The following is a 13692-nucleotide window of genomic DNA, read 5'->3' as shown; positions in this document are numbered from 1 at the left end:
TCTTTGAGTTGGCACTGTGGTAGTAGTTAAGCAACAATAATGATGTCAGAGTTAACTTTTTCATTCATTGTGTTCAACATACAAGCTTATTCAACGAGCTGACTACAAATACCCTTCAGCCAACTTACCAATCAATATAAACTAGAGCTAATGTAGCTAATGACAGTATTAAGTAGGTTTGTCATGTAAAGTCTGTTAGTCCATTTGTAATAATTACAAGTTGGTAGTGGGTAGTAGGGGTGGGACTGGTCCCGTTTGTATACAGTGACTCCTAACACCAATGATACAAGTAAAAATTAAACCTTATTGGTACCTGCTTTGATAAAATGGCGACAAAAATGTGAATTATACCCAATAATAATTAATTTCTTAGTTTTAATGATCAAAAAATACACATTGCTGAAACATTGCCAGTGGTTGTTTTTACTGTAGACAGTGTACAAGAGTTTGCCTGCAAGTTTGATGGACTCATTCCCCTCATGAGCAACTGCCTTAAATTTTGGTATTTTTTGATTAGAATAACCTTAAATGTATTGTTTTTAAACATTTAGCTTTGCTAAAAACTCTCCTGCTAGCTTTTGCTTTCTTAAATTACTCTTTCTTAAATGGCTGTACCGTCTTCACAAAATGTGTGTCCCAAGATTTGTAAGACTTTCATGTAGGGATTCATGATTGTGGATTTTTGCAACTGTTTCCGAATTCACTTTAGCTTATAATAGCATCAATATTGGTGTATTAATGTAGTTCAGACCTAAAATGTCAGTCCCTAAAATATATATTGAAGTCTAAGGAATAGAGAGGAACCATGAAAGAGACTTGAGCTGGCAATGGTCTGTTGGTCCTGCCTGAAACTCCACAAACGTGTACATCGATTTGGCTGATATTTACAGCTGATGTATCGGTTGTACATATTCGAAGGGCTTTCATATCTGCTGATCCCAGTGGATAACTTTTAAGCAAATATCTGCTGAGACAGATGTCAAAATGATTATTTCACACATCCCTCCTTTTACAGTTTTTTCTGAAGTTTTATTGACTTGATCTGAAATGATAGTGTTCCTCTTTTCCTACTTCTCTTTCAGAATAATGCAGCTCTCGTCAAATTACTACACTTATCGGCCATTCTCCTCAGCTCTCCCTCAGCTCCTTTTATTGATCTGCCATTTTTCTGTAAATACGAAGCAGTGGTGTAGAAATGCAAGCAGTGTTTATCTTATGTCCCCAGTGTGCTTATGTCAGCTGTAAAGACCTTTCTTTCAATGAGAAACACACCCCACATACAAAACATGCGTCATTACGCATACGCTGCTCTGCGCTGGCCTCACTAATGGCATAATTAGTGTGCAGGGTGATGGGTAATTACTGCTTTCTTGTGCTGGAAAATGTTGTTTGTTTGAGATCAAGGAAATTTGGAGGACAGATGGAGGAAGAAACACATATGTAACAAGTAGTTATGGTTATGCACACATGCTACATCTCGATACAAGTGTAATGGAGGGATGGATTGTGAAGTGTTTTTAGTCAGAGCTGATAATCAAGATATCTGCTTACAATCAGCTGGTTATTCACAGCCAATAAGGGCACTGCCACAAATGGATGTTCCATCTTTCTCTGCCTTCTCTTCCTGGACTGTGGGAAACAAACCTGTTTACTCGGTTTTGCATCAGGGATGTCAACTATGTAAAGCCTTTTTGATCACATCTACTTGCCCTGTTTTTCAAACTTATCTTTTTCATGTAGCAATGTAATGACAAGGGACAGAAAATACTTTAACACAGCAGTTCATAGTGTCAACCTAATTTATGTGATACAATTTCCCTTTCATTGGAGCCAAATATTGATATTTTAAATCTCAGATAATCAACCTACTATGCCACTTCTTTATGACTCCTGATGATGGTGATTATGACATGAATGAGAATAGTAGCATTAAAGGAGGTTCGTTGGCTGTAATAAAAGAAAAGATGGCAGAATAACATCTGACTTTTTATCTGAGATGCCGGACGTATATCTCAGAATGGAAACACACATTAAAACTTTTGGAATAAAACTGAACTAAACCTCCATTTAGGGTTAGGGTAAGAGTTAAGGTAAAGGGATAGGATACCAGGATACTAAAAGTTGAAGGTTAAAAACCTGACATGCAAAACTTCATTACGAAATATTTAACAAAGCCAAGTAAACAGTCTGCTACAGAAAAAAAAAAAGCTTGTCCTTAACAAAACAATCTAACGCAGTAAATTTCACTTACAAGGCTCGGTCAGCTGCTCATTTTATGTAGCTAATGTAGCTAAGCGTAGCTATATAGGCTACATGTCTCCATTATCTACGTAACTAAGTTAGATTTAGCAACATTTGCTAAAGCTCACATTGCTCAAACTAACTTGGCTATGGATAGTGTAGCTAATATAGCTAAGGTAGCTAAAGCTAAGTTCACAGAGCTGCTATGTAACCTACTCTACATAGCTATGTTAGCTTTAGTTATGTTTGCTAAAGCTAAAACTAACTTGGCTACATTGGTTTATGTAGTAATGTTGATTACATAGCTAGCATTGCTATGTTAGCTTTAGCTAAAGCTAACAGAGGTAAAGTGAGCCACTGATCGTTTAACTTCCAAAATTGGTCTACTCTATACATAAATTATTCCCCATTTAAACCTCTGATCTTCTTCTCTGTTTTATTTATGAAATGTTCTTTGGTAGGTAATATTTGCAGTGTGGTCATTATCTACTGAATCTAACTGCCAGAAATGCGTTCATGAATAAAGCAGATTATTTTTTAAACAAAATTTGAGATATATGGTGTCTCAAGTTAATCAGATTTGATGTATCACTTTGTAATTGTCTGCAATATATCAATTGATGCAAATTGCTACATCCAGATGTTATTGTGAACTAGGGCCACATATAATGAATGCTGTCCTGTAAAGTATTGGATCTTTGCTATTTCCACCCTTAGTCATGACTCCTTACTTTTAACTGCTTTAACTTTCGTCACCTTCGTCTTATCAAGCAGGAATTTCGTTCACTTCCTGTAAATCCACACTCACCATCTGTTTGACCTGCTTCTCTGAAACAGACACAAAATAATCTCCTCTACAAACTCTCACTTAGCATATTGCACTTGAGAACAGTCGTTGTGTTCTCTCAGTCACTCGCCTCACTGTCCTCACACAAACACTCCTGTCATCCCATCCAGTCTGTCAATACACCCCTTCCACATGCTGCAGGCACAGTGGCGCTCTTTGAGAGTGAGTGTAAGCAGGGACAGAATTGGGGTTGTAAATCTTGACCAGGGCTCTATGAGTCAGTCTGTTATCAAGCCTGGTAATAAGGAGGGCCGGGCTCTTTAGTTCAGTCATAGAACAGTAACTCAGTTCCAGTTTCATGAGTGTGGCCCTGTTTCATGTTCAAACACTCAATACTGCTTTTGTCATTCTGGGTGGCGAGGTTGATGTTTAGGGTTAGGGTACTTCCTTGTTGTAGTTATATATAAACTGTATTTAAATCAGGATTTAAAGGAACAAATTCAAAATGTTTGGTTACACTTAGAGTATTAATGATTAGGATTACACTGTGCTAAGTCATATGTTCCTCCTCCTCCCTCATCTGTGTTGTTTTTGCTGGCTCATAAGTGTTGAAGCTTCTAGTTGGTTCCCTTTTCTTCACCTCACCTGCTTTGCCTGATGTGTCAGTGAAGGGTTGCTATGCAACTACCAGCTCACACTACTTCCTGCCGCTGAGATGTCATTTCCTGTCAGTGTCAGGCTGTTTCCCCAGGCTTTGCTGCACATAGATCGCCCCACCTATTGCCATTGACATAGGTGCAGGAGAGTGCGTAGGAGACCTCTGCTGGATAGAAAGTGAATTACACCCTGGAAAGACGGTTGTACCTGTAGATTTGGAGCCCTGGTCCTTTGACTAATTTTGTTTCTGTCTTTCAGATTAAGTACCACGAAGAGTTTGAGAAGAGGAAGATGGGTGGAGAGGTCCCACATCATCAGCAACCAAGCAACCCCAGCCCAGGTATCCTCTCTAGAACTCACTCAGAAACCTTACCTACGGTTTTACTGCTCACCCTTTTTACTGTTATTTTAATAAGTTAGTTCAACTGAAGAAGCAGAAAAGTGGGTAGCATCTGAGGTTAGTTTACAAAAACATCCTCTGGAATTTCAGAAACTTTACTTAGAATATTAAAAGATGAGTTCAACCACATCTAAAAGAGCAATAAATAAAACCATAGCTATTTTTATGGTTGTATAGCTTAAATAGATAGGAAGAATTTTACTTTTAAGTGAGTTAGATGGACCTGACATTATTATGTAAGAAAAGCAGACTAGGTTCTCTGAGTTTCCTCCTTGTCTGTGCTTGGCTTCACATGCAGAATGAGCTCACCAGGCTGGGCGTTACTCTGTTACACCACTCAAGATTCTTGGTTGTAACTTGTTCACTAAAATCCTCTTCTGCATCTGATCCATTTAGCTGCAGATGTTTTCATTCCCACAGAAAGTGTCTGTTTACTGGAAAATCAGGCAGATAATTCTCTTAATCTGAAATTAAACAGTTAAATCTGTTGCTAAATCAGTTAATGAATTTCACCACTGAAAGAGCCGTTTTCATGCTTAAGACATGCAAATATAAAATCAATACTATGTGCTGCATCATGAAAACTGATGTGAAAAGTTATAGGTATAAAAGAGGTCAGTGGAAATGTAACAGCTCATTATTTGAATGCCCACTGTACCTGCTGTTTGTATTTTATGTGCCTGATTTAGACACAGTGAGGCATTGTTCAGCAGGTTGTGCAACAGGCAAATCAACAGCTTTGGGATGCACGTCTTGGTCTGCTGAGTTTTTGAATTCCTCCCTCTCCTGACAAGTCTATGCAGACACAGATGGGAGCAAATACCTCTGGAATTAAACAGCATTTGCTGTTTGCACTGAAATCCTTGTTCTTCTCCCAGAACTGTTGCAGGCAGACTTGTGGCTTGCAGCTGAATCCTAGTTTATCTGCTAGTGAGTTTGGGATCAGAAAACAACAGGATATATGTTTCGAGGTATTTCATTTATTGTCCTGTCCTCTTTCTGTTTATCAGCAGCTTTCCAGCAGCCTGCAGCCTCTCAGAACTACCACTATGAGCCTACTCCTGAACCTGTGCGCCCAGCAGCTGCTGCTCCTCCTCCCAGTGCTGGGGTAAGTCCCCAATTACCCCTCTTCCTTTAGCTTCACTTTGATTATTTCACTAAATATAATGAGATTATTTGTTTTAAGAAGTTTAGTTCCGACTCTTCGAATAGCTGAGTCAGAATTCATGTCTCTTATTCTAAAAAAGCCAAAACTTTGCTGACAGCAGCTTCTGAAATGTCAATTCTTGCTGGTTTTCTTTTCCCTTTTTGTTGTAGGAGTAATTTGGGCATCAAAATTATGAAACTTTGTGAGGCATCTCTATTAAATGTGCAGATTTATCCTAATGAATTTGCCAAATGTGATTGTCCTCTTTTCTTGCTGCTGTTATCTGGATCTAACTGTGCTTCCTCTTCCTACCATAGCGGTACAGGGCTGTGTACGACTACTCTGCCGCTGATGATGATGAGGTCTCCTTCGTGGACGGAGACGTGATCGTAGAAGTGCAGCAGATCGACGAAGGCTGGATGTACGGCCGCGTGGAGCGCACCGGCCAAGCAGGCATGCTGCCCGCAAACTACGTGGAGGCCATCTGAGTGAGAGGGAGAGAAGAAGAAGAGGAGGGAGAGATTAAGAGAAGGAGGTAGAGAAAGGGAGGGAAAGAAGGAAAGGAAAAAGCCCAGTGCCATCTCATCTTTAATGCCGCTTTCTCTTAATTTTACTCTTGTTCCCTAACCTGTCCTGTGACACCCTGAACCTCTTCACCCCCCTTCTCCTTTCTGCATCCTTTGTTTGCTTCAGCTCCACCACAGACGCCCTCTGCCTTTTTGTCTGTCTGTCTGTCTGCTTCTTTGTCTGACTGCTTCCCTGTCTGTCGGTCTGTGCTGTTCTTCGTCCTCAACTATAGCTCCACTCTTGTGCTATCACAAGTGGAAAAGTCTTAAAGAATACAAACACACTTCATCGCAGTGCGTCAGGGGTCTTACACTTAATCCTGACAATATCACACAAAAAGAAGATAATTTCCCACCACCGCAGGCATAAAATGATTTTAAAATGACTGTGGTGGCTTGGATATCTTTATACAGCTGTTTAATTCATTATTTCTTTCATTTTGCAGCGTGATCTTGGCTCGACTGGAAATGCAGTGTAGAATCTCAGTCTATCAGAGCTTGAATATTTTTTAACTTGTGTACATTCCTTTAACCTCTAACCATGTTGCTGCACCAATCAGCCAGTTTATCAGTCTCAAAAGAGAGATTTTTAACACACTTCAAAGATGGTGTTCTCTTGCCCAGCAATGCATCATGAATATTGCAGTGAAACTGGAATTGTAGCCTAACTGAAGAGCACCTTCTGCAGATACAGAAGGGATCAGGGACAAGTTAGGGGACATTATCAGTCCGTCTCTTGCAGCATCACTGAAAAGATTGCTTCGATCAGTGTGGGTGTAGAGTTTATATCAGTAGATATATATATACATATATTCCCTTATCTCCGCTTTTTGCAGCCTTCAGTCATGAGAGAATCACAAAATTGAAGGCGTGAGTTAGATGGGAACACATGAAATCCTCCCACCCTTTTTGTTTCAAGAAAACACACTCATAGAAGACAAAGAAGGCACCGGCCAAGCACAACTCTATATCATGATTTTTTTTTTCTATTTCAATTTTTTTGTGAGTAAACATTCCAGTCCTTGTTTTTTTCCATTCAATGTGAGAGAAACCTTTGAATCCTTGGCTGTGGTTAATGTTGTTGTTGTTCTTCTCATGCTGTCCTTCTTTTGACTTTTCCTTGTTATTGTAAGAGACTTGTTTAAAAAAGAAAAGAAGAAAAAAGTAAATGAATAAACCAGCAACTCAACTTATGAACCAACACAGGGGGTGATTTGAACAGTCATGGGATTCATTAACCTGCAGTTCTGATCTGCATATCTTTCTTATCCTCAAGATTTTCATCAATATCACAGAATGACAATTTAAAGACATGGGATAGAAAGATTGGTGTTGTTCTCTGGTTGCCAAAATGTCCACAAAGGAAGGTGAATCCCTTAACTATTTTTGATTTTTTTCATTTGACTGGTTGTCTAAAGATTGTTGGTTCATAAAAACTTAAATCAAGCATTTAAGTTTCTGGTTGCTTCACAGAAATAATACATCCAATTTAGATCCTGTATGTCTTTGAGGACTTAAACTGATTTTAAACATGATATTTGATCATTCCTGGTGGTGTAAATAGTCTCATCTGGCCCCTGAACATACACACCTCTCCTCTTTTACTTGCTGTTGCATTCTCCTGTGATGCACTGTGACTGTCACAGCGTGAGTGATCAGGGCGGTGTGTTTTTAGGGTTGGGGTTTGGGATGGAAAAAGATGTTCAGCTTTATTAAAAGAATCAAGGCTCTCACTATGTAGCTAGACAACATTGTACAATTGTATATGTATCATAAAGGTGAGTTAGGGAAATTGTTCTTACAGGTCATGGTGCTCTGGAAAGTGGCTCACTGCAGAAAAAAATAGTTCCTACATTTGTTTTTTATTTCGGATGGAAGTTACAGGATTTTTAAAAAGTTAACTCCAGTTTGGTGCAAGTTGGTGTCTAACAACTTTCTAATGTGATTAATTGTTGCAGGAAACAGAAAAAAAACACTTCAAACTGGAATGGAAGAATGAATGAACACTGTATGTACACCTGTATTTTGCATTAACCTCTAACTTGACAACAGGACAAGTTTATTTGCAAAACAGATGCTCGTAAACGTGGTTCAGAGCTCACGTTGTGTTTCTCTTGGATGAATTGCAGAGTTGTTGGTTTGGCTTGATGTGAAATGATTGTTGCTCCTGGCTTTATAATGCTCAAATTAATTTAATAACAAAACTTCTAGCCTGGAATCGAAATTCTCTTTTGTCAGACGGCATCGCTTGGTGTTCTGGATGAAATTAAATGTGGCAAAAGACGGCCAGTGTTGTGTTTGTGTGGCTCAAGATGGAATTAAGTCAAATGTGAGCGTGTGATGGTGTGAAATGTGCGAGGCTGAATCTTCGGGGCTGTGAAGCAGGGCAAGTTGTTTGTCTGACCTGAATATTAGTCAGGGGGTTGACCTCTTTTGCGCCAAATGAGGCTCTCCTGCTCCGGCATCGCTCATCTACTGAACCGTATCATCATATCATCATAACCCTGTTTCCATTCAGTTTCTGTCTCGTATCCTGTCCACCCATCTGCCGAGATCCCTCTTTCCTTCAGCCTTCATCGTAGACCCCCTGCTTCTAAACCAATCATCCCCTGCTTCTATGATACTGGATATATACTGTAGACTTTGCAGAGTGAAATCATGTAATCCTCTATTGGACCGGTTTTGTGCATTCCATCTTAAATTGTTTTGTTTTTGATATAATTTTGTTTTTATTTTGAAATAAAAAAAAAATAAAGATAACATATGCATAATGACATACATATGTATTCAAAACTCATACTGGATACGTACTCAGAGATAAGGACCTGATATCATCTCCTGTTTCCCTGTTACAGCACTTCAAATTGTACTTATGATTCTGCAGATTCAATAAAATGTCATTTTTTTTCTCAGGCTGTGGTTTGTGTTACCTCTTCTATTCCACAGATTTACGTCCAAGAGATCCAAATACATTTCTCATGTTCCCTTACCCCTCAGCCTCCCATCATCCAGTATGTATACACAGTGCCTGGACAGTTTGTGGATAAAGAGTTAAAGGCTTATTGAATAAAAGTGATCAAAATTAATTTCATGATACTAGCTCTCATGATTCCTGCTTTTAATGTGAAAATTTTGACTTTATCTAATCAAATCCACAGATTACAATCAATGTCAAAATTATGCGTCACCATCATGATGATCACATTTAATGTCAAAGTTTCCACTTCTTGTATCATAATCATGGCCAAGCAATTCATAGTAATGGCTTTATTTCATAATTGTGACTTTATTTCCATATTTAGACTTTTGATGTCATAGTAATGACATACTATGACACAATTATGACATATTATGTCATAGTAGTGATTTTAAAACTCATAAATTTGACGTTTTATTTCATAACTTCAGATTTTAATGTCAGGATTTTTACTTTTCTCCTGTCTTTGGTTATTCTTTCTGAATTATGACTTCCTAATATTTTCAATCATAATCTGAAAATTGACTTTGTCACATAATTTTAAGTTTTAAATCTCATTATTTTGACTTTCTCTGTTCTTTTTATGCAATAATTAAGTCAAAATTATTTATCAATATCATGACCTTTTCTCTTTTTTGTAATTCTGACCCCTTCACTTTTTCAATTTTGTTGTGTTGCAAGCTACAGTACATTAATTTTTTTTCTCCGTTTATCTACTCTCAGTACCCCATAATGACAAAGTGAAAACTTAGACATTTTTGAACATTTAAATATCAACAATAAAGAAACTGAAATATCACATTTACATAAATATTCAGACCCTTTGCAAGAATGCTTGAAATTTAGCTCATGTTTCTCCCATTTCTCTACATCGTTGCTGAGATGTTTCCACACCTTGATTGGAGTCCAGCTGTGGTTAATTAAATTGATTGGACATGATTTGGAAAGGCACACACCTCTACACAGAAGGCCCTTCAAGCTGACACTATGTATCAGAGCAAATACCAGGTCATGAGGTCAGACAAACAGCCTGCAGAGCTCAGAGACAAGATTGTTGCAAGGCTACAAAAAAAGACTACAAAAAAACTGCTGCACTGCAGTTTTCCAAAAGCACAGTGGCCTCCATAATTCTCAAGTGGATGAAAATTGGTACAATCAGGACTCTTCAAAGAGTTGGTTGTCTGGCCAAACTGAGCAATCAAAGGTCTTAGAAAGAGAGGTGACCAAGACCCTAATGGTCACTCTGACTGAGCTCCAGAGATCCTGTGAGGAGATAGTTACAGAAGGACAACCATCACTGCAGCCCTCTGAGGTTTATGGCAGAGTGGCTGGACTGAAATCTCTCCTCAGTAGAAAACACATGAAAGCCCACTTGCAGTTTGCAAAAAGGCTGCTTTAGGACTCAACAATTCTAAACATTATGTCTGGTTTAACCAGGCACTGTTCATCACTTGTCTAATACCATCCCAACAGTGAAGCATAGTGGTGGCAGCATCATGCTGTGGGAGTGTTTTTCAGTGGCAGGGACTGGTTGATTAGTCAGGGTTGAAGGAAAGGTGAGTGGAGCAAAGTACAGAGATGTTCTCAATGAAACCATGTTCCACAGCACTCAGGACCTCAGACTGGGTCAAAGATTCATCTTCCAACATGACAAGAACCCTAAGCACAAAGCCAAGACAACAGAGTAGGGATGACTCTGTAAATGTCCTAGAGTGGCCCAGCCAGAGCCCTGACTTGAACCCAATCAGACATCTTTGTCCGTGACATTCCACATCTAGCCTGACTAAACTTGCAAAGAATGTCAGAAAATCCCTAAATAAAGGTGTGCAAAGTTTGTTGTGTCATATTCAAAGATTTGAGGCTGTAATTGCCGCCAGAGGTGCTTCAATTGAGTACTGAGTAAAAGGTCTGAATACTTACACCAATATACTTACTGATATTTCATTTTTTCTTTTTGAAAAATTTGTAAAAAATCTTAAAATTTTGTTTTCAGTGTCATTATGATGTACCTAGTGTAGATTAATGACAGAAAAAAATGACCGTTAACAATTGTATGGCAAAACTCTATGCAAATGTACACAAAGATCTGTACACATATCAAATGTGCAGATTTGCAAATGCGTGCACAAATCTGTAAGTATGTACACAAAACCACAAATGTGCACAAATCCAAAATTGTGTGCAATAATCTGCAAATGCATCTACATATCTGCAGATGTCTGCAAAGATGTGCAAATATGCAAATAGATTTGTATGTTCAAAGGTTTGCAAATTTGTTCAAAGATCCACAAATGCATGTACAAATCTGCAAATGTGTAGACCAGTTTGTAATTGTGGACTCAGGAAACTTACTCTTTTTTGCTTTAATACTCTGTACAAGTCTGCATTTTTTTATACATATTTTCAAATCTTTGCACACAGTTTAGATCTGTAAGCACACTTGTGCACATATTTGCAAATTCGTCTATACATTTGCAGATTTGTGTACAGATCTTTGTGCACATTTGGAAGTAGTTTTGCAACAATAATTGCTCCATACAATTGTAGCATCAGGCTGCAACATAACTCAACTGAAAAAAGTGAAGGGGGTCTGAATACTTTCTGAATGCAGTACAGGAGGCAGTATAAAAGGTGTTGCCAATTCCATGTATTATATCACGTCTTCATGAATAAAGTTGGTCTCACTTTTAACATAATGACCTTGTGTTTAAGGCCAGAATTTAACTGTTTATTGAACCATTCCGTTGGGCTGCATTGCTTTTAGCTAGATGTACCGTATAAAGCAGGAATAATTAGAAGGGATTCGGATATAAAACGAGTATAATATGTGGTGTTTAATAACGTACTTGAGTGTAAATCAAAATTATGAAGAATGTTCTAGATAGTGGGTATAGAAAAGCCTCTTCTGTTGTCTGGGAGAACTGTACCCTGAGATTTGTCTGTCAGGTCAAACGTCTTTCATGTTCGCGCTTCGCCCGCCATAACGATATTTGTTTGTCTGTTAAACATAAGTCAATTTTGCGTTGTTATTCGACGTTTGCTGTGGATTTTGTTTTGAATCGTACCCGTAAAACCTGCCTGAAAGCCCTAAACGAGGTACAACATCGCCTTTTTGTCCTTTCATTTCCTGTTCGGTTCCAAAGCGGCAAGGGGGAGGGTTGAGTCGATTTCCTTTCCCGAGCTTTTCCGAAATTAGCCGAATTCGTGCACCGGTCTCCAGCACTGCTGCTGTTTTACTGCGTGTCCTATCGTTTTCACCGTCCATTCCTGCTTGTATTTCCATCATGGTGGACATTTTGGTGTTGATGTTTTTCGCCATTGTAGGCCTCGTTTTCCTCTCTTACATCATCTACCTGCTGTAACGATGAAGGGTCCTGGTCAGCCGCGCGGACGGCCGGTGCACAGGCGAACACAGGGTGTGCGTTATTCCTCTCCTGCATCCCTGGACTCCATCAGGGACAATGGTAAGCATAGCATTTCGTTGCATACAAGAAATACTTCATTATCTTGTGATTTTGAATGAAAATAAAATGTTGTTTGAGTGTGTTAAAAAAATACGAAAGAAACGCTTATGCAGGTCATTATTTACCTCTAGCTTTAGGACAGGTACACCCTTTAATATCCTGTAAAATGATCACAATATTGTTGTTTGCTCTTCTTGAAAATTGAACTGTGAATGTCTAACAGCAGATGTAATTTCTTCCAGGGAACAGAGCTGGGTTCGGGCCATGATGGTTTCCCATTGGAGCCTGCATGCAGGATGTTAAAAGCAATCAGGTTGAGAGAATAAACAAATGGAGAATAAGCCAAACTCCTGTCTTGCACTGTTGTCATCCTTCAACACCCACTCACTTCCAACTTCATTGGACCGGGATCCCTCAACAAAATTTCACCCAAGAGCTCCCATTTCCTTATCCTATCAGTCTAACCATTTTTTTTTTCAATGCTCCTCAAGATCGCGCGTGTATGTGTTACTCATGTTACCTCAACACAGGTCCATTTAAACCAGACATATGGATGCTGGACGGTATTATCAGGTTGAGTGTAAAAAGGTTTAGGATTTGCCTTTAAAAGCACTGTGAGTGACTCTTTATATCAAGTGTTATGTTCAGTTTGACCCCTTTATTGCCATCTTTTGTAAACATGTTTGTGTTTGATTGCTTCAGCTATAATGTGAATCTTATTTCATTCATGTGTGCCAATATGTTTTTCTCCTCACTATGATGTGCATTCCCCATCAGGTTAAAGGGGAATACAGGGATCATTTACTGATCCGTGTTCTGTGCACTAAATTTGATGTTTGTTTTGCCTATTTTTGGGATGCAAATGGCTGAATATGCAGAGTTATTGCAGAAATACTACCACTGTATATCTTATTTTTAACACTAATCCTCATATAAATGGTGTTATATTTAAGTTATGGTAAGTTTATTAAAGCACTGTTGATTTATTGACAGAATTTCTCCTGCTATGTCAAATAAAGATGAATTGAGTAATCCTTGCTGTGTCCTCTTCAGTTCAAAACATGCCTATTTTTATGTGTTGCAAACCATAAATAATTCACTTGGTAAAAGAGGACTCAATGCTTCACAATACTGCACTTTCATACTGCAAAATGGACAAAAGTATTTGGCCACACCTTTTAATTATTGAATTCAGGCATTTCACTTAGACCTTTTGTCACAGGAGTATAAAATCAAGCACCTAGCCATGCTGTCTCCATTTACAAACACCTGGAATACAAAATGTGTTTTTCTGAAGAGCTCAGTGACTTCAAGTATTGTACTGTGATGGATGCCACCTTTGCAATAATATGGTTTGTGAAATTTCATACCTCCTGGATATTCCACTGCTTCTCATCCAACATTAGTGCCCGACTTCATAAATGCTGTATATAATGAATGGGCACAAATTTCT

At 38.6% G+C, this 13692-nt stretch overlaps 1 protein-coding gene across 2 annotated transcripts in view; it reads left to right on the top strand.

The window, feature by feature from the left end:
* Positions 1–8710, top strand: part of lasp1 (LIM and SH3 protein 1) — a 43431-nt gene extending 34721 nt beyond the window's left edge. Inside the window, exons 5-7 of one of the 2 annotated variants that reach the window (XM_041817480.1) lie at positions 3944–4025; positions 5099–5193; positions 5550–8710. In XM_041817480.1, coding sequence (XP_041673414.1) covers positions 3944–4025; positions 5099–5193; positions 5550–5720 — 348 coding nt within the window. In that variant the 3' untranslated portion in view covers positions 5721–8710. Of the gene's footprint in view, positions 1–3943; positions 4026–5095; positions 5194–5549 lie in introns of both variants that reach the window. The other variant, XM_041817479.1, reaches the window with a different exon arrangement.
* Positions 8711–13692: the final 4982 nt, after the last annotated feature.

The sequence above is a fragment of the Cheilinus undulatus genome, linkage group 21 (genome assembly GCF_018320785.1).
Source record: "Cheilinus undulatus linkage group 21, ASM1832078v1, whole genome shotgun sequence".
Lineage (NCBI taxonomy): Eukaryota > Metazoa > Chordata > Actinopteri > Labriformes > Labridae > Cheilinus > Cheilinus undulatus.
Note: the sequence above shows the minus strand (reverse complement) of the source record. Positions and strands in the feature narration are given on the sequence as shown.